The sequence below is a fragment of the Anoplolepis gracilipes genome, chromosome 10 (assembly GCF_047496725.1).
Source record: "Anoplolepis gracilipes chromosome 10, ASM4749672v1, whole genome shotgun sequence".
Lineage (NCBI taxonomy): Eukaryota > Metazoa > Arthropoda > Insecta > Hymenoptera > Formicidae > Anoplolepis > Anoplolepis gracilipes.
This window is the reverse complement of record NC_132979.1, coordinates 1,948,616-1,968,673: the sequence shown is the minus strand read 5'-3', so window position 1 is coordinate 1,968,673 and position 20,058 is coordinate 1,948,616. Positions and strand designations below refer to the sequence as shown.

The 20,058-nt window shown below is 32.7% G+C and overlaps 4 protein-coding genes across 6 annotated transcripts; 3 read left to right on the top strand and 1 right to left on the bottom strand.

Annotated features, from left to right (window-relative positions):
• The first annotated feature begins 93 nt into the window (after nucleotides 1–93).
• Ida (anaphase promoting complex subunit 5 ida) lies at nucleotides 94–3,776 on the top strand. The gene is made up of 12 exons (XM_072901487.1): nucleotides 94–301; nucleotides 376–553; nucleotides 646–695; nucleotides 774–1,144; nucleotides 1,247–1,400; nucleotides 1,484–1,665; nucleotides 1,811–1,927; nucleotides 2,118–2,247; nucleotides 2,324–2,626; nucleotides 2,772–2,893; nucleotides 2,972–3,242; nucleotides 3,319–3,776. The coding sequence occupies exons 1-12, from the start codon at nucleotides 236–238 to the stop codon at nucleotides 3,688–3,690; spliced, it is 2,316 nt and encodes a 771-aa protein (XP_072757588.1). The 5' UTR covers nucleotides 94–235; the 3' UTR covers nucleotides 3,691–3,776.
• A 529-nt stretch (nucleotides 3,777–4,305) lies between these two features.
• Nucleotides 4,306–6,607, top strand: Rab21 (RAS oncogene family member Rab21). Its single transcript, XM_072901496.1, has 4 exons — nucleotides 4,306–4,745; nucleotides 5,166–5,333; nucleotides 5,567–5,685; nucleotides 5,766–6,607. The coding sequence occupies exons 1-4, from the start codon at nucleotides 4,611–4,613 to the stop codon at nucleotides 6,019–6,021; spliced, it is 678 nt and encodes a 225-aa protein (XP_072757597.1). The 5' UTR covers nucleotides 4,306–4,610; the 3' UTR covers nucleotides 6,022–6,607.
• A 117-nt stretch (nucleotides 6,608–6,724) lies between these two features.
• Nucleotides 6,725–19,912, bottom strand: Rhogap68f (Rho GTPase activating protein at 68F). 3 transcript variants are annotated; one of them, XM_072901489.1, is made up of 11 exons: nucleotides 19,690–19,912; nucleotides 11,571–11,849; nucleotides 11,077–11,184; nucleotides 10,762–10,908; nucleotides 10,214–10,394; nucleotides 9,622–9,840; nucleotides 9,442–9,540; nucleotides 9,143–9,330; nucleotides 8,870–9,070; nucleotides 8,679–8,785; nucleotides 6,725–8,590 (listed from the first exon to the last, which is right to left on the bottom strand). In XM_072901489.1, the coding sequence occupies exons 2-11, from the start codon at nucleotides 11,620–11,622 to the stop codon at nucleotides 8,417–8,419; spliced, it is 1,476 nt and encodes a 491-aa protein (XP_072757590.1). In that variant the 5' UTR covers nucleotides 11,623–11,849; nucleotides 19,690–19,912; the 3' UTR covers nucleotides 6,725–8,416. The 3 variants fall into 3 exon arrangements, with proteins under 3 accessions (XP_072757590.1, XP_072757589.1, XP_072757591.1); XM_072901488.1 differs by lacking the exon at nucleotides 19,690–19,912 and adding an exon at nucleotides 12,430–12,568; XM_072901490.1 differs by lacking the exons at nucleotides 11,077–11,184; nucleotides 11,571–11,849; nucleotides 19,690–19,912 and having other exon boundaries at nucleotides 10,698–10,836.
• On the top strand, nucleotides 12,610–18,803 carry LOC140670747 (cytosolic carboxypeptidase-like protein 5). The gene is made up of 10 exons (XM_072901486.1): nucleotides 12,610–12,740; nucleotides 13,023–13,315; nucleotides 13,448–13,786; nucleotides 13,888–14,159; nucleotides 14,237–14,390; nucleotides 14,540–14,633; nucleotides 14,704–15,013; nucleotides 15,105–15,312; nucleotides 15,396–15,557; nucleotides 17,855–18,803. The coding sequence occupies exons 1-10, from the start codon at nucleotides 12,626–12,628 to the stop codon at nucleotides 18,572–18,574; spliced, it is 2,667 nt and encodes an 888-aa protein (XP_072757587.1). The 5' UTR covers nucleotides 12,610–12,625; the 3' UTR covers nucleotides 18,575–18,803.
• Nucleotides 19,913–20,058: the final 146 nt, after the last annotated feature.

The following is a 20,058-nucleotide window of genomic DNA, read 5'->3' as shown; positions in this document are numbered from 1 at the left end:
TCTCTTCGCTAATTGCTCTACATGCAGGTGTAGCGAGTCGGTTCACCCTCCTCACCACTCCTGCAATGATGCATATCATTAAGCTGATATCAGACTACGCATCGAAGATTAAAGATTGACATTTGATTAATCACAATAAAAGGATCTAAAACTTCCTTCGCCCTGATTGGTCAAATTTCAATCGCGTAGCCTGATACGGGCTTTAGGTGCAATGACGTATGCACCTAAATGAATTATGACAGGTGGCACAGTGATCGCTGAAGTTTCGAACAACAACAAAACAAGATGTAGGCTCCAAGAGGTTAGGTTACACGACACGCGATTTTATTATTGTATACATGAAATAAAACAATTTGTGATAAATTTTATAAAAAGGAGAGGATGTCGATAAACGATAGTCGTCTGCATACGGTGAATGACATATTTAACAGAATGTCTAAAGATTTCGTGACTGTCGATGGCAACGTGAAGAAGATTCAAAAGGAGAACCTAACATCGTACAAAGTAGCAACTGTTATTTTAATTAAAGTTTACTGTAATGAAGCTACAAAAGGTATATTTCACGCCTTCGTATTCTTATCATAATTAAACTATATGATATTTTAATAAATATGTTGATAAAACTAATTTCATAATATTTTCTAGCAATCATGGAGAGACGCGATTTTTGTTTAGCGTCGTTGAAACTAATTCAGGTAATTATTTTATTTTACAAATGTAAAAAGAAAAAAAAGAGAATTCTTTATTTCATATATATTATTATCTATTTTTAGTCAGCAGATATGGAATTGACTGCTCTGTTGGACATGTTGTACGAACCAGAATATGCTTTACATCGATTCGCAGACCAGCTGGAAGTAGAGATGGATATTCTATATGCGAAAGGAGTGGATGGGCTACTAGATCTATTTGACGGTCTTCGCCGACTAATGGAACCTAAGGATCATGCGCTCTCTACATCAGCATTGAACAAGAATTCCGTTCTTGGACTGTACGTTCGTAGGATGCTTATTTTCTTCGAGAAATTGGCCTTTGATCAAGTAGTCACTCTCTATAACGATCTAAAAAAATATATTGAAAGAAAAGTCAGTAATCCAGAAAACTCTGACATCTCTGTAATTAAGCAAGAAGAAGGTCCGCATAAGTAAGTGTTAAGAAAGTTATATATACTACATTTTAATATACATTGAATTATGCAAGATGTACCAGTTATTTTGTGAATAAATAATGATGCTTTTTACAATAGAGTAAAAACCATTTGGGGTGGAAGACAGGCGGAATTGCTCGTAGCACAGCAAGCGCATGCATTGCAGACTGATGAGCATAAAGCTCTGCCACCGGTAGAGCTGCAGGCTCTTGTTCAAGATCTTTTAAAGTCTACTCCTTATAATGCGGATGCGGTGAGTGTGAATGTGATATTTACGAAATCAATATAAACGAAATTAATTATAATAATTAAATTAAAATTGTCCTTTTGTTTTAGCATTATTTGAGTTACTTAAACTGTATTCGTGTGAGTGACTTTTGCGGAGCGGTGGACAGTCTGTATCATTGTTTTGATAGACTAGCACCTTTAGAGAACCGATCCACACCCGAAGATCGATCTCGTACATTTCGATACGCGGCGCTCAATCTAGCCGTTTTACACGCCCAATTTAGCCACAAGTAATAAATTAATTTATTTATATTTTCAAGAGTCTAACTTTATTTCTTAACTAACAAAAGAAATATAGTTTCTCTATCATTTATTTTACATATAGTATTATATTTGTTTCACAATCAAGTAATTACTCGCGGCTTTCTTGGAAAGGGAAATAGCGCAGTACGCTTTAAAGGAAGCTATCAAATTAGCTCAGGAAGCTGGAGACAATGTGTGCTTGCAGCTCGCGCATTCTTGGATGTCTTACTTGACCAGTGAAGAAAATAAGTAAGTTAAAAATGAAAAATATCTCACTTTTTATCATACAAATATTATATAATATTTTTTTGAGCATCTGTTATTAATAAATTGTTAAAAAAAAAGATGTTAATTCAAGAGTTTAATATTACAGATAGATTTTTTTATTTACAAGACCTATTTTTTACTTTTATAATATATACATCTTTCTATTGTTTAGAGGACCTCTCATAGAACGTTCAGTTGGCAAAGCAAGTTTGCTTGGAATTACACACACGACAGGCCTAAGCCTCATTTCGCACGCGCATAATTATGCCCTGGAGGCCAAGAATCCTTCATTAGTATTCGATGTGTGTAATTAGTCGAGAATAATTCATATTTCCAATATGCATGTAGATTTATATATTTATAATAAATTTATTACAGATATTGATGAAGTCGGACATGTTAAATTGTCAGCATTCGATGTCCGACTTGATGTCCATTACATTTGCAGAAAAATCCGCATTATGGGCGTACTATGGTAAAATGGAAATGGCGTCTCTTTGCGCCCAGTTGCTGCTCCTCCACAACACGGGTCTCCAAAAGCAGCACATGTTTAACGGGCCGTCCACATGCCAAGCGATTGTCACTGTCGCAAATATGTTAATCGAATTGGGCGAGTATATTATCGCGGATATTGTGTTAAGTCACGCCAAGAAGAGATTTCCCAACAGTCCTTGCAACAAAGTACGTTCTTTGATAGACAAGATATATCGCAGAAAGTTACATAGAAAGGAATGATTTTTTTTTAACAAAAACGTTGAGAGATGAAGCGTAATTTCTGAATTTTGTGCGAATAAAAAGGAAAGGTTTCTTTTTCATTGTATTTTAGATGTGGATGCTGAGCGAACAGTTACATATGTTTGCGCAATTAATGAGGCGAGAAAAGTGGAGCGAGGCGGAGGCAACGGCCAAAAGTATTTCCAGTTTAGATAAATTGGAATGTAAACTCAAGTATAAAAAGAGAATTCATTTTGTAAATGCACATTTTTATACTTTTATATCTGTATATTTTAATCTAATAATTTCCAGGTTGGCGGAAGTTTGCTTGGCGAAAGGCGATTTTCCAAAAGGACTCGAGTACATTAATGATATCATGAAGGCTGCAGATGTGACTCCGTTGTATGTAATACGCGCGACACTTTTGTCCAGCCAGATTATGTGCGCTTCGTCCTCGCCAGGCAACGGATCAGCGGTCGCCACTAATTGCATAATGCGTCTTTGTTCCGCCTTGGAATTAGCCACACGAAACCATCTGTCGTTCTACAAAGCACTCGTCAAGATGCATCTCGCTAATATACAAGTGAGTTTTCTCTATTAGAAATTAAGTTGAATTAATTGAATTGAGTCGAATTCGTTGTCGTTTGTAATTATTCCAGTTATTGATGGGCTTGCCCACATTGGCCTTGAACTTGGTGGAGGACGCTATCCCCACAATCCTGGGTCATGGTGGCTGTTACAATCAAGGCAAGGCGTTCATGTTGTATGGCAAGTGTTTGATAGCTTCGGCGCCGGAGAATTCTTCCCAGGCGCGGAAGGAGGTGATCTTAAGCGGAATAAAGGCTCTGTCGAAGGCGCAGGCGCTCTTTACCAAGGTCAACGCCATCGCGAAGGTCAAAAGCACCTTACATTTGCAGGCTGTCTTTTACAATGAAGTTGATCTTTTGCTTGAACGTAATCGCTGCGCCTTCGAGTTTCGTCAACTAGGCGAACAATACCTAATGACTTCTACTAATCCATTTTTGTATTAAAATTTGTAAGAAACTGTTTTTTTTTACATAAAAATTGAAAGAGAGGAAAAACAAGGATATAAGGTTTTTCTTTGCAAAAAGAAAAATTCTCTTAAAATTCTTTTTTTATTATTATTATTCCTTTTTTGCAGTTCAGATCCTCATTCATGTATTTATTTACTGCCTTTTACATTTGTCGACTGATCGTGCATGGAATGAAAATGATTAGTGAAAGAAAGAGACGGAGAGAAAACTCGCTAAAAGTCAGATCATAAACACGCGTGGATACAATTGCGCGCGCAACAAAATCTTCCTTCTGCGCATGTGCTATTAGATTATGAATGAAGACAGAGAAAATTAAGACTATGTATATATAATTCGGTCAGTTCCAATTATTTATCAAATTAGAAATTTTGAAGATGGACGACAATACTTTTCATGCTCTCCCTTTTTTTGATAAAAAAAAAAAAAAAAAAAAAAAATAAGATTGCTGCATCGTTTCTCGTACACGCCTGTTCTGTATGTGTGTATGTATATGTAGGTGTGTGAATAAGACGAAGAGAAAGAGAGAGAGAGAGAGAGAGCCTCAGATTACGAAGGCTACGAAAAATGCGGCGATTGTAGCGCGTAATGGCACGGAGCAGAACAGCTGATTCCTCAACGTTAACGCAACGGAGACTGAAGTACAGTAGTCATCGTCGTCGTCGCCGCAACGTCGTTCTGCCGTGTGGGATCGCAAATCGGGCATCGTACCTCGTAGACGACGGCCCACCGTTCGCGTGCATAAAATAAGTAGCGAAATATAACAAGCGAACCCGGCTTTGTACTGGCTATCTCGTTACCTATTCGGACATCTCGTATACGTCGCAAATTATAATATAATCACGCTCCGCGTTTATATCCTCTCGTTTAAAACCAAGCTCAGTCCTTTCCCGGGGATTATGGCCAGTCCGGTCGTCGGCACCGGATACAACTTTAAAGTGGTTTTACTTGGCGAGGGATGTGTCGGCAAGACCTCGGTGGCTCTTCGATACGTCGAGGACAAGTTCAATGACAAACATATCACTACGCTACAGGTAAATCGCGTATTTGTGTTTGTTTGTGTGTGTTATATCTGATATATTTCTCGGATCTCTTTTTCTGCTCATTTTTTTATCTCGATTACTAATTTATATATAACGTAATTATTTTTTAGATTCGGTTCTATATGTTTATGTATGTCTATTTTTTTGTTTTTTTTTAATACAAATTAAAACAAATTGTAAAATTTCTTTCAACAAAAAACCCAAATTTTCTTTAGATATATATTATATAAATATGTAGAAAAAGAAGAAGCCATATAGATATGTATAAAGATTAAAATCTAATTTGCATCCTAAGCTTGTATTATGAAAAGCTTTCTTATACTCAGATATTAAGCTTTTATTAACTAAACAATTGTAAATGTATTATTTTAAATATATATATTGACAGTTTATTCGTCTTGTACATTTCAGGCATCGTTTTTGAATAAGAAATTGAATATCAATGGGAAAAGAGTGAACCTGGCGATATGGGACACAGCAGGACAAGAAAAGTTTCATGCATTAGGACCAATTTATTACAGAATGTCCAATGGTGCCATTCTTGTTTATGACATTACAGACGAAGACACTTTTCAAAAAGTATGATTTGCAATTCAATCATAATCATGGAATATGATCCAAATATAGAATAATCTGATAAGAGAACAATGAATATTTCTGTAGATATTTTTAATCACATTATCAAATCAAAGCTTTGTCTGCTTCAAATATTTATCATATAAAATATTCTATCATTTTATCTAATATTATATGCAAAAATATTTTTGTATTAAGATAATATTATAAATACTTTCCATTTATGTTATTGTTAGGTGAAAAACTGGGTGAAGGAACTCAAGAAGATGTTAGGTAGCGAAATTTGCTTAGTGATAGCAGGTAATAAAGTGGACTTGGAGAAAGATAGAAATGTTGCCATAGACGAAGCAGAAGAGTAAGTGCGACAGTTTCCTTTTTTCTTTAGGAATAATGAATGAATACAGAATGTGACAATGATGAATTTCTTTCATTCAGGTACGCCAAACAAGTGGGAGCCATGCATTTCCATACATCAGCCAAGTTAAATCAGAACATTGAAGAGATGTTCTTAGATCTGACACGACGTATGATGGAACGTGCAGACGAGGCCGAGCAAAAATCTACTCTCACGAGGACCAATAGCACACGCCGCAATGTTGTAATGGTTGAGGACGAAAATGAACAAACACAACCGAGTAGAAGTTCTTGCTGCAGCAGTGGTGGTGGTGGTGGTGGTAACGGCCTTTCGTAGATCTTTGAAAGATTTACATTCAATTTCAAGGTCTAATTTTAAATAATCCACGAGTTATATATACGGAACGAAGCATTTGAAAAAGTCGTGACAGATTAGTATCTCCAAAAGTAAATTCTCTGTGATAATAATTTGTCACATTACGAATGTTTCATTCTTTTGTATGCTTGCGTATACGTTATGTATGTGTGAATGTGTATGTATGCCAACATATATATATATATATTTGCGAGAAATATCTGTATATATATCCACGAATTGCCAGTTGGTTAAAAATTAGCTTATTTCTCGACAAAGACTTTAGATGACGCATATTGTAAATCGAGGATTTTCGAAGAAAACTGAGAAAAGACGCTTTTCAGCTTTTATCTAAAATAATATTTTAAGGTTTAATGTACATACATATTAAATGTCGATAATTTTGTTGTACAATATATTAATTTGAATTGTTTATCAAGTAACATTGCAATACGTTTATTCATCTAAAATTATATAAATTAGCAATATAATAGAGTTGTTGAGTGTAAAGTTTAAATTATTGTTACTGTAAGTTATTTTATGAACATAAAATGATAAGTTGTAATAATATTATGGAAAAAAATGTTTCATTTATAACATTATACCACAATCCTATCATGTCTCTAAAAAGTACAATTTGGATTTTGCTCGTGAATATTGTATATAAAAAGTGAAACTAAAGATCTACAAATTAACATACTTTATTACATGCTCTTTTATTGATAACAACGAGGAATGTAATCGAGAGTCACATCAGTTCTATACAGGTCTGGGTTAGTCTTTTCAATGATAGAGAGCAGAGATTTTAGGCTCTGTCAGCCTATACTTTATCCCAGTTACCCATAATGGCAGGACTATTTAAAGGGATATACAAATTTGCGGTTTGCTCCGCGAAAATTACTAAGTCTTATCTTTACATCTAAATGATGGACAAAATTAATTAAAAAAACATTAAACTATACATGACATTCATTATATGCCAAGTTTTTTTTCTCTTTTTCACTCTCTTTTTCTCTCGTTTCTTTTATGATTTTTTGTAATTTATTGTATTTTATTGTAAAAACGTCTTGACTAAAAGTTTGACACTATCAGATCAGGTGAATTATTTTCTTTTCTCGAGATCATAATTCGAAAAAGAATATCGTAAAATCACTAGAATTTATACACGATGACTGAGTTACCATGACAGCCATTGTAATCACTTTTTATCGTGTTCACACTTGCTTTTTAATATTATATTAACTCTAAACAATATGTAAAGTATTCTACTTTAATTATTATTATAATTATTGTATAAAGAATGTCACACCAAAAATGAGATGAACGATTAAAACAGAAAATATAATTAATACTATCAAAGTGTTCTGTTACTTATATAAAGCAAATGAATGCTCATTTATATTGTTTAGAGTTAACACAATGTCTTTCTATATTACATATATAAATCTTCTTGTATTACAGATATATCTCGTCTCTCTTGAGTTAAATACAATATCATATATACTACATTTGTTAGACCACAATTTATTTTATGTGATTAAATAATCAATTTTTCCAATATGTACATAATGCGAGAAATGCGAAGAAAATGCCAAGTATTAAAAAGGTTCATTACTAATGTTTCTTCTCTATTTTAAATATAAAATGTACCAAAACATTTTTAGAAAAATTAGAACATTTTTTTTCATGAAACTTTGCAATGAAAATAAATAACAGAAGCTAATTACTATGCAAATATGTACATACTCTTATTAGAACACAACAAAATCGATTTAATTTTCAAAATAAAAATAACATTAAAATAAAAACAACTTAAAGTTTGGAAAATATAATAGAATGAAGAAATAATTAATTTATCTTAACATAAAGTTAATTTATTGTAAAGTTTAATTTATTATTTAAAAATTTAATTTAACCCGACTATTAAAAAAAAGAATAATAATCGGAATAAATCACGGTTCATGATCTTATGATTTCATCCAACTGAATATTTTTTTTTCCATCTTTAAATATATTATTTTCTATGCTTTGTTAAATAAGACTAAACGCTATATTTCTAGATAATCTTATTATACTGCGTGACGTTTTCATGTATCTTTGGTATTTGGTCGTAATTTTTCTCTAGATATACACAAGTTGGCTGGCATTTCAACATCGCACAACTACATCCATTCGAACGTTCGTTTGAAAACATTATTGTACCTAATCATATTAAAAAATCTTGTGCAAAATTGCGTGTAAACGAACATTAAGTTTTGTATGTATTCTCTTATATCTCACGTCAGATATAAAAATATTTCAGTAAAACGAAAGTGTGGACGTTGTACGCGTGATAATGTGAACAATCAAATGTATTACAATTAGGCCCTCGACGCTTTTAAATAATGAAAATCTTATCTTGATAAGTAAATAAAAAATCTACGAATTGATTGATGAATCCTATTGCAGTGAGGGACATTCCACATGCTGGTGGTGCTCTAACTAGATTCGGTCCAAATACAACCGCCAGATTGCTAGAAGTCATCTTGTTTAAATCACATCGATCCATTACCTTTATTATAAAAGAAAAAAAGATATAGATCGAAAAGTTTTTATCTCGCTTTTATAGGCAATCACGATTGTGAATATTAACTACGTACCCTCGATAAGAATTGGACGATATATTTAAGAACTTGGTAGTTGTCCTCGGGTAATTTTTCCAATATTAATATCTTAATTTTACGTGGACGTTCGTCTTTTGATAATGCTACAATACAAATTCAAAAGATGTTTTATCTCGTTAAATAATAATTTTGAAAAAAAAAAAAGATAAGGAAAACATCATCCTTACTTTGAAATTGTGTGATCTCATCATACAGTTCATACGTCATAAGAGGTTCGTCTAGTTCACGAAGAAAAGTCTTAAGGAGTACCGCGGCAATATGCGGGTCTCCTTGGAAATCGACGGGTAAACCTTGATTGCAACGATTTTGAAGTTCTTTAATCACCGCCACGTTGGCCGATCTTCTGAATATCCCTTCCGTTTCCAATGCTAAAATGACGATCAAACAATTATTGTTTCACTCTCCAGAGAATAGGACGGTTTTCTATTGAGATACCGTACCATCTGGTGTATCGAGAAATTCCACACACTGCCTTAGAATAGGTGGTATCGGATCACCGTTATTATTTTCTTTTATAAACTGTAAACTAGCACCGAACTGAGTTGTGCCAACCGGTGTAACCACTGCGCTTTGTGGCGGACTTGCCGGCAAATATTTCTTATTTTTTATCAGCAGTTGATTATTATGTCTGAAAGAATCATCCCACGTGTAAATTGAATTGTGCAATTCGCGAATCAATATAAATTCTATCAAAAACTCTAACATACTGTTTTGCAACATAATAAATTAAATTACATACTCTATCACTTGGGGCGGTATAATTAGTTGATCCAACTTAATATAGTGCGCCAAATCCTCCAGATAATTAACATACATCATTTTCCGTCCAAATTTGACACTGCAAAAATACAATTCGTCTATTAATACATGGTTATAATTATTTGAAGAAGCGTTTATAGAAAAGAAAAAAATCACATACCTAATAGCGGGTTTAAATATTTGCCATACAAATCTAATAAAGTTTGTAGGATGTACTAGGTAGAGGGCTTTAAGATTTTTTTTATATTTTCTGTCAAACGCTTTGTATGCTTGCCACAGCCAAGATAAAGATGGCTTATTTTTAGAGGTAAGGCCATAATGAAAGTAAACGAGACTATAATCTTGTTCCACAAATGTGTCTAAAGTATGCGTAAGATACCTGCAACAACAATATCCATTCTGATAAAATTTGTTGTAGTAATAAATTTAAATAATTTTATTATAGTAATACAATTATTAATACTGATAATAATTGATAATAAGTTAATAATAATAATTAATAAATTAATAATAGAATAAAAAATAATAAAATATTATTATAATAAAATTATTAATAATTATAAAAAAGAAGAATTATTAAAATTGGAAGAATGTGAATAGTGATTTTATAAGCAATCTGTTAACAATATTGCAAAATGACATAAAGATTCTTATAAATAATATTTAAAGGTAATTATAAATCATTATTTGCAAATCGGATAAATGTCTCGCGTGTCGTTTTATAACGCATGCATATCATCGCGGACCCTCACCTAAGAAATTTAGCATGATTGAAGACCTCCTTTCCTATGGGGGGCAATTTGCAGGCTGACACAACAATTATTTTGCGACCTGCACTGTCATCCCCAACTACTTCTACAATACCATGTTTGGATATGTCGAAATAATCCTCCTCGTCGGCGAGCTCTCCATCCAAAGCAGCTAGATCTTCCGCTGTCCATTAACAGAGATTTCGTTAATATAAAGTTTCAAAATAAACATAAGTTTTAGGCATACTCATAATAAACTTGTTTCAACTAAAAACACCATCGAGCCAAAATAATTCGAGCCCCTTAGGAATAATTTTGTCTCATAAAAGAAATGCATATTCCACAAACAATATACCACTATCCTGCTTGTACATTATGTCATTATGCAAAATGGATTAAGAAAGCATAATTGTTACTTTTCTTCTGTCATCCTTTCTTACACCATGCAATATAAAACAAGCTGTACAATGTTCTACACATAATTCACCTGCTATGCCCTGAGAATGCCATGACATTTAGTGGCTATTAACAGAAGGTAAAAGGTCACACACCAGATTCGATAACGGGAGCATCTACCAAAGCTTCCTCAAAGTTTTCCTCAATCGTCCCGTCGCTTACTGGGCTTTCCAAATAATCTATCCCTCCAGTACCAGCAGGGCTGTTCACCAAATCTAATTTGTCTTCGAGAAGGCGTGCAGCTGTAACAACAAAGTATACTTTATGTCAAAAATTAAGGCAACAATAACTGTATCACACAAATTCATTTCTTATACAATTATAAGAAAATTGGAAGTGAAAGAAACTATAGTATAAAATATTAAAAATAAAATTCATATACATCTTAAAACACAGATTAGATGTCTCACCATTGTTTGAAGTAGTTTGCAATTCTGTATCATCAAATTCCAAATTCGGCTCATAATCGTGATAATCTGACAGGCTAGGGTAAGGATCTTCACAGTCATTGCTTATCCCTATTACAAGATAAATATACATCAACAAGGTAAATCATTCAATAATAAATAAAGAGTAATAAAAAAAAAAAATAAATAAGCAACTCAATAGCACTTTTAAGTATTTATGCAAAGAATGTCTTGAAAAATCGACCGAGCAATCTTACTACATTTAACAAGGAACTCGGCCACTCGCCCAGAGTTTGCTAAAGCTTTTTGTTTGCTAAAAGTGTTGGACAATTTAACGACTCTCAAAATTACAAAAGGTTACAAACGATGCAACGCATCGATTACAGAAAGAAATGATAATAACACGTACGATTTTATGTAAATGAAATAATTTGTGTCGTAGACAAGTATCGTTCGTTTGACACAAATAACGTCAACAATCGCGACTACCAGCTCACCTGTCAGCGTCCGCGACGGGCTCAGTGGCGTCGGCTGATAATCTGCTTCCATTTCTCGGTCCGGCGTTGATACGTATGAAAGGCTGCAGTTCGGTGTGTCGGCGTTACTTTTTTTTCCTCTTCTACGAATGATCCGAGATTTTCCCAGGCGACCGCATTATCTCGTCCTCGCGACGTGTGGCAGAACGACGCGCGCTACGGATCACGTCACGCTTTCATTTGTCGCTGTTGCTGCGCTGCAATCTGCGATATTGCAGATATCGATACTCTGTTTTGAACCTAGAACACATATTCGATGTATCGTTATTCGCGAAAAAGAGAGAGAGAGGGGGGGGGAGAGAGAGAGAGAGGATCTTGCGAAAATTAAATATTTTTGACATTTACAAAAAATTCTTTAAAATGAGATATAAAAGAAAAAATTAAATTAAAAAAAAAAAAAAAAAATTAGTAGTATACTTATGTGATTTAATATCCTTGTGCAAAAGATCAATTATATACATATATATATATATATATATATAAAATATTTTGACATGTAAAAACTTTTGTTACATATATATATGATTTATTTTTTTTTAACGCCTATAAATTCCTCCAGTTTTAATCGAATTGATGATCTATTGACACGAAAATAACACGATCGATAAGCGATGCAAGCGCGTCACCGTACGTTTTCCCTACGTATGATTCCTCGCGAGCGTTCAACCGTACTCGTTCCAGCATCGCCCAAAGATGACATGGGCATCGCGCGTTTGCTGTTTACTACCGCTCTGAGAGTCTATGAATCGGGTTATCTTATGTAGCGTAAATAGAGATCATATGATCGCGTCCGCGAGAGCAGCCAGAGATTTGGACTTACGGGAACGAGAGCGATGTCGTAACGTAAAACGTCAGAGTGAGTGTCCCTGCCTGTGTCGAGCAAACAGCTGAGAGGACGAAGGAGAGGAGCTATAATCCTTAGGTTCGAGTCGCGAGAGGCACCAGCTGACACGTGTGAATGGATTGTCATCTGCCTCGCGTGCCGAGCTTGCGACTGACGTGAGGATCACATTATCATGGCGAGCACGAGCGAAAACATTACTTGCGGTGGCTTCGTGTTCTTCAACAATTTTGATTCGGCCAATCTGGCTAAAGTGGAACAAGTGAGAATACCAGAGACTTCTAATAAAGGTAATGAGAGATTACCTGCACACATAATCTGACGTTTCGTCGATCTAGATTGATTTTGTGCTATATATGTGTATGTGCGCATTAATGTATGAATCAAACAAGTGTAACAATTATCAAACATTTGTTTTTTTTCCTTGTAAACGACTAATTGAATAGAGATTGATCTTTTAATTGATCACTTTTACTACATGCAAATCTAACCGCGCATATATTATTATAAGATGTATGACACCGCAGGTGTACTTCTTATGTAATGATACAAAAAACTTTTACTATTTTTAGATGTTTACGAAATTGAAAGCAAATTGACCAATAACTCGAATTCTAAGGAGATATCCGATTATGAATTTAATCTGTGGACAAAGCACGATTGCCATGGCACGCAATTTCAAAACAGCAATAGAACTTGGTTTCATTTCGGCGTCAGATCTAATCATCCAAGTGTCTCGGTCAGGTTCAACATAGTCAACTTGAACAAGCAGGTCAAGATGTTTAGTCAGGGAATGTGTCCAGTCTTTAAAATTGTACCGGGACATTTACATTGGGAGCGGATTCGTGAAAGACCTACATATACTGTAATTGCACTACATATATAATTTATAGAAATGCGCATGTCTAAGAATGTAGCAAGATCATACATGTAATAATTATTTAGCGCACAGTTATATATATATATATATATAGCAATACTATTTATAACCTTGCAGCTTGATCAGAGAGGAAATGACTTTACTTTATCCTTCCTCTATTACACTCCAGAAAATTCAAAAGCTATTACTTACTTTGCTTTTACCTATCCATTCTCGTATACAGATTTGCAAAATTATTTGAAAAGGATTGATGCAAGAATGGGTAAAAGGAGTGTAATGTGTACAGATGATATCTATTATCGCAGAGAATGTGCAATAAAATCTTTGGAGGGTCGTAGACTAGATGTATTAACAATAAGCTCCTATCATAACATATCAATGGAGAGAGAAGATAGACTGATTAATATGTTTCCTGAAAGGAATGAGGAGAGGCCTTATAAATTTCGGGACAAAAAGGTACACTATTGATACTATATTTATTAAGTGTAAAAAAATGCATTCTTATATTTTCAGAAAGAAATATACCTCTCTACATATAATGACGTATGTGCATTTAGGTGATTTTTATTAGCGCCAGAGTCCACCCGGGTGAAACACCATCTAGCTTTGTTCTGAACGGTTTTCTCAATTTTTTGTTAAATCGCGAGGATCAGATTGCCATAAATTTACGTCGCCTATACGTGTTCAAATTAATACCAATGCTCAATCCAGACGGTGTCGCTAAAGGTCATTATCGCATGGACACTAAGGGAGTAAATCTGAATAGGGTTTATCTAAATCCTTCCGAAGTAGATCATCCAACGATATATGCTGCAAGAAATTTAATAAGGTAAACACTCTTATTTCTGATTAAACTATTTTAATGCTTCAAGCAGTCCAAATTTTTACGTACTTTTTTTTTTTTAGATATTATCACAATTTTTATCAAGTACCAAGTGAATTAATTGACGATCTGTCAGATATAAATTTAGAAATTGTAGACAGCAAATTAAACATTATAAATTCGACTGCTTCTATAGCCAACGCTGTACGCGACACAACTACAAGATTGTTGCAACAAGTATGAGCAAAAAGTTTGTCTTAAAGTAATATTTCTTTATTTATTTTAAATTGAGATTCTGTGGAAAATTTCAATAATGAATGTGTTAATAATACATTTTCTATTACATCAACTCTCTGCAACGTTACAACGTTATTATTGTTTAATAGGTAACATTTATGTCGTTGAATGAGAATAGATGCACTCTGGAATCTAACGAGAAACGCTTATTGACATTGGAAAATTTGGACAATGCAGTTATTGGTATTGATATTTACTTTATATAACGGAGTCTCATCATATCTAATTTCTGATTAGCTTGTTGTGTATACAGATGAAAGGGAAGGATTGTCTAAAGAAAATGGTAAAAATGATAACGTCGCGGAAGACAGAACAAGTGACAAAGTAACTTATACAGCCGTCGGTATGGGCGAGGTGTCCAAGTCTTCGGATAATTCTGGACTGTATTTATACATTGATCTACATGGTCACGCTTCGAAGAAGGGCGTATTCATGTACGGAAATCATTTTGCCGATCCGGAGGATACTATTACGTGTATGCTGTTACCTAAATTGATGTCCATCAACAATCCACACTTTCATTTTACATCGTGCAATTTTGCAGAACGAAATATGTACATTATGTGAGTATATATGTCTCTACTGCCGTTATAAAATTGACAATTGCAGTTGCTTTTGCATCATCAAAATATTCAATACACGTGGCTTGCATAGAGACAAACGAGACGGTATGTCGAGAGAAGGTTCAGGACGCGTAGCGGTGTACAAGATGACTGACCTAATACGCAGTTACACCCTAGAATGCAATTATAACTCTGGTCGTTTAGTGAACACAATACCAGCTAGAGTTCGCGATGGGGTAAACAAAACTATGAATCACATGTTTGTTCCTCCGAAATATACTCCAGCAGTGTTCGAAGCGGTAAATTTATCTATCTTATTTTCATCTTATTCAATCATCTTTGCATAACAACAAATATATTGCTAAAACGTTAATACACGCAGGTTGGAGCAGCATTAGGTCCATCTATTCTGGATCTTACTGGAAGCAATCCCAATAGCCGATTGCCAAACAGCCAATATCGTTCATTAAGAGGAATAAAATCTCATTTGAAATTAACATACCTGAATACTCTGTCCTCACCGCCCAACAGATCAATGCGTAAGGTAAATCTTGATGTAAATAGCGGGAGTGATGTTTGCAGTGCTGATATAAAGCAATGTATAGTATCATAATCACTTATTCTGTTCAGCGACTAACTTGGTATGCTGTTTAGCATTTACACTATAACACATTAGTGCCTGATTGAACGTAAATTTATTTGTGCATAATTAAGAAAGTGGGAGAGAGATTTTGTATACCTTGATAAATCGCGAATTTTTATGTGAATATTTTGAATTGTATTGAAATCTGTACTGAGATTTATACAAAAACGATTTAGTATTTTATACAATCAGTATTTTATATAATTATATAATATTTTATATAATTGAAGTACATTTTCGGACAATAATATTACAGATATTTATTATGTTATTTATATGAGAAAAATATATATTGTAAAGATCTTATTTTTATATAAGATTCTTCTCAATGAGTCTTCCACAACTTTAATTTATATGGACAAGGCAATAATGTCCCTTTTTTAAATAAATTTACACATTAATCTTGTATTGTCTCTATTAATTTTGTGGAACAAAATGATGAAAACTTAATATTTATATATATATATTTTAATATTCCGAATTATGCTAATGAAATATCCTATTTTCACGGTATTGATACTAATTTAGTTAATATTTATAAACACAATACGTCGCATAAATTAATTTCTTTAAATTATGATCAAAATTAAATTAATAGCCCAGAGAAATACAGGTGAGATGGATAAATATTATTTTGCACTGGTGATTTATTTTACATTGTGACTAATTCGGCAAAATGCTCATCAATCATACACGCTTTAATGCTTTAATAATCATATTCGACATTAACACTTGTTGGTAAATAATAAATTTTTATGCACTACATTTTTCACGCCGATAATATACACAAGTGCATTTATAATCACGTCATTTAATTTATACAGTGATAAAACGAAGAAAGATGAATCTGTGTGAGTTGATATGCATCAAACAATGTGTTAATACTATATACACCACATACACACACATGTATGTAATTAATTATATCTATTTCTTTAGCGAAGGGCACAACGTAGAGATATAAGTGGTTGAACCATTATATCTCTGGATGATGGAATTGTTGGGATATGGCGGCTTGTTGATCAAAATTTAACCATGTTAATTATTTTAACAACATATATATATATATATAGAAAAAATTATATACACAAAATATACTTTATTAACTACAAATTATTATAAATGTTATTTCTCGGCATAATATATTTATATTACAAATAGTAATATAAACATTTACAAATTTATATATATATATTATTAATATATAATATATATAAAATTATTTATGTTGATTACATAAATGAAAGAATAGATATATAATCTTAATATTTTATCAAATAAGTAAAATATTCAAAAAATCAAATATATTAAACCTTGATCTCAACAAGCTTTTGAAAATCATTCCGAAATTCAAGATTCTGATTCATATTATGTATACATCCATGTATAAAAACTTCATAATGTATTAGACAGACGAGCTTACATATCCAATTATGTTAATAAATGTTACAGTTTTTTAGCGACCATTTATTTATCTTACTTTTATTTGATTCCTGGAAATCCTGACCAAAGAATATCCTCGTGAATGTGAAATAACTTGGCATGAATTGTGTATTATGTTCGCAAGCAAAAACCATGGCAAATAAAATATGCGTACAATAAAATGTAATAATGTAATATATAATACACATAAAAAAATTAATACTACATCTAAAATTACTGCTTGCAAGTATTAAATGCCAATGAAATAAATGTGGATAATAATGTTACATAAATTTTTAAATGAAAAAGGTATAGCACTCTCTAGCATGTGTTACGTCAATAAATGTTCTCACTTGCTGAACATTAATTTCACAGGAATATATGTATAAGAGTCTCTTATGATGAGATACATATTTTTATTATCGAAAGTACTTTTAGTTGCATTGTGGGCAATTTTTTTGCTACTTTTGCTTATTTTATAATTTCCTCTAAAGTTTTTATATATCGTACATGTAGATATATGCGCTTCGTCATTTTAAAAGTGTATGTATATGCCATATTCCGTTCGCTCTCGTTATGCATGGCAATCGCCGTGGGGGTAAGTCATTATTTGCATAATTAAACAATTGATAATGCGAAATCAATCTCTCTCTCACATTTATTTTTCATGTTATTATCCTAGTCCTAATACATCAATCGTACGTGAAGGATATTTTATGTATAAAGCGCATCTCTCTCAAATACAATCTATACACATATGTACCCTTTATTTACAGGATAATGAGGATGTCGCGCAAAATACTTGTATCCTGAAAGAATTGGAGACAAAACTGAGCGACGCGGTGACAGGAGCGAAAAACGCGATTAAGAACGAGAGTAATTTGGTGAAGAAGTGCATCCTACGCCGCAGTGCCTCTCTTTATGCAGCGGTAAAGAGAATCAAGAGCAGCAAGAAACCTCGGCAAACACTTGCTCGTCGAGCTTTGAAGAACTGCTCTAACAATGTGGAGAACAGCGGGATAATTTGCGCTGTCAAATCCAAAGTAGAAGCGAAAACCTTCCTAAAAACGATAGATCACTATCAGTCGAGTAAATCTAATAACGTAAAATCCATGATCGGTGACAATCTCGAGCCGCGTTTGAGCACGAGTAAGAAATTAACGAATAATTCGGCGAAGATGCATGTGTCTTCCGAAGAAACAGCGGCGGTGAAACAGGGCGCGAAAAGATTGAAGATCGTCTCGTCCACTAATTGTAAGACATTCAAGGCACTTCCTGAGATCAGAGAATCTGGCGTCATGGAAGAAACCGGCACGAAAGTGTCCTTGAAGATGACACGTGCTTACGTGAAGCAGAATGCTAAAGGAACACTCGATAGGGCCAGACTTGGTGGACACATCAAACCAGATAAGTCCTTTAGACTGAAAGAAACAAATAAGACTGCTGTTAAAGAGAGTTCCATATTTGAGGAAGGCATGAAGCAAAATCCTAAATGAGCTTCATAAAAAAAGAGTTGCTAACTTATTTCATCATTGTTTTTCTGTGAGACTCTGTCGTTTCAGAAACATATTTCGCATATTGTAATATATATATATATTATATAGGATGAGTTATGTAAGCCCAATAAAAAAGAGGTATCTTCTCGTAAAGAAAACTTAATAAAACGTATATATAAGTAAATTTTTTATACATCCTGTGTATAAAATGCGAAATGTACAGTTAAATTTCTTAATTATATTATACTTGATAATGCAAATATGTAATATTGTAGCATTGTATACTATTTCTGGATGTTTCTTTTTTCACAAAGTGATATTATTTGCCTTTTTAATTAAAAGGACATAAAACTGTGAAATTGCATATAAATAATGTATATATGTCATGTTATTACATATATATTAGACACAAAATGCTGTTCAATTTATCATACATAATAATATATTTATTATTTATATATTGACTTATTATTTTTATATACTGTTCTTCTTTTCTAATTTTCCATACAATTATCTTGAAATTTAGTGCTTATTATTTGTTTATTTTGAAAAAGGCATTTTAACATTAGCATAACTAATATGTTCTTTTTCCATTAAAAAGCTGATTTTATATCATGTAAACATCATGATTTGATATCATGTAAGCATTTTATTTTGATTTTTTTTATATCAATCTTCCTAAGATAATTGTATGTGTAAAAGAAGAACAGTTTGTATAATAATGTTCTATTAATTAGTACTCCAAATGTAAAAAATAATGTGCTTTTCTATCTCTTATAATATTCTATATAAAACACTAAATAGAAACGTTATATTATTGTTTATGTATAAAATTTTTGTTTGTGTATAAAATAAAAAATTTCATATAAATCGGTACTTCACTAAAGCTTGTTATTAATTCTCATTAATAACTCTTACAATTAAAAAATTTTAATTAATTATGTATAACAGTTTATAATAGAAATATATATGAGGAGAGAGAATAAGTAAAACTTATATAAAAATATAAAAAACAAGAGAAATATTTTTTTAAAGAAAATAAAACTACAATTAAAATTTTTAATATATAGTTATATAATTTATTATTTTTAATATATAATAATGTAATATTTTACCTTGATTGTTAAATTCTGCGTTTTAAAAGAGTCTCAGGTTTAATCTAACGACTTCTTACGTACTTGTATTATTAAATGCGATCAACTATTTGTTTTTTATCCAGTGTATGAAACAATTCAAGTTATACACATACGTTAACTTTTCTTCTTCGGCAAAATTAAAGATCTCGCTACATTCCGAACTTTCACGTAGCAGTTTACAGCCATGTTATTATTTTTTTTTTTTCTTACATCAATTGTGTTTATAAAAAATTGTACGTACATCTTCGCAAAAATATTCTGCTTCGAGTAACGAAAAGGAATAAATTCAGAATCCTAATGGGATAGAGTGGCATTGAATTGACCAATCAGGATTGAGAAGTCTCCTAA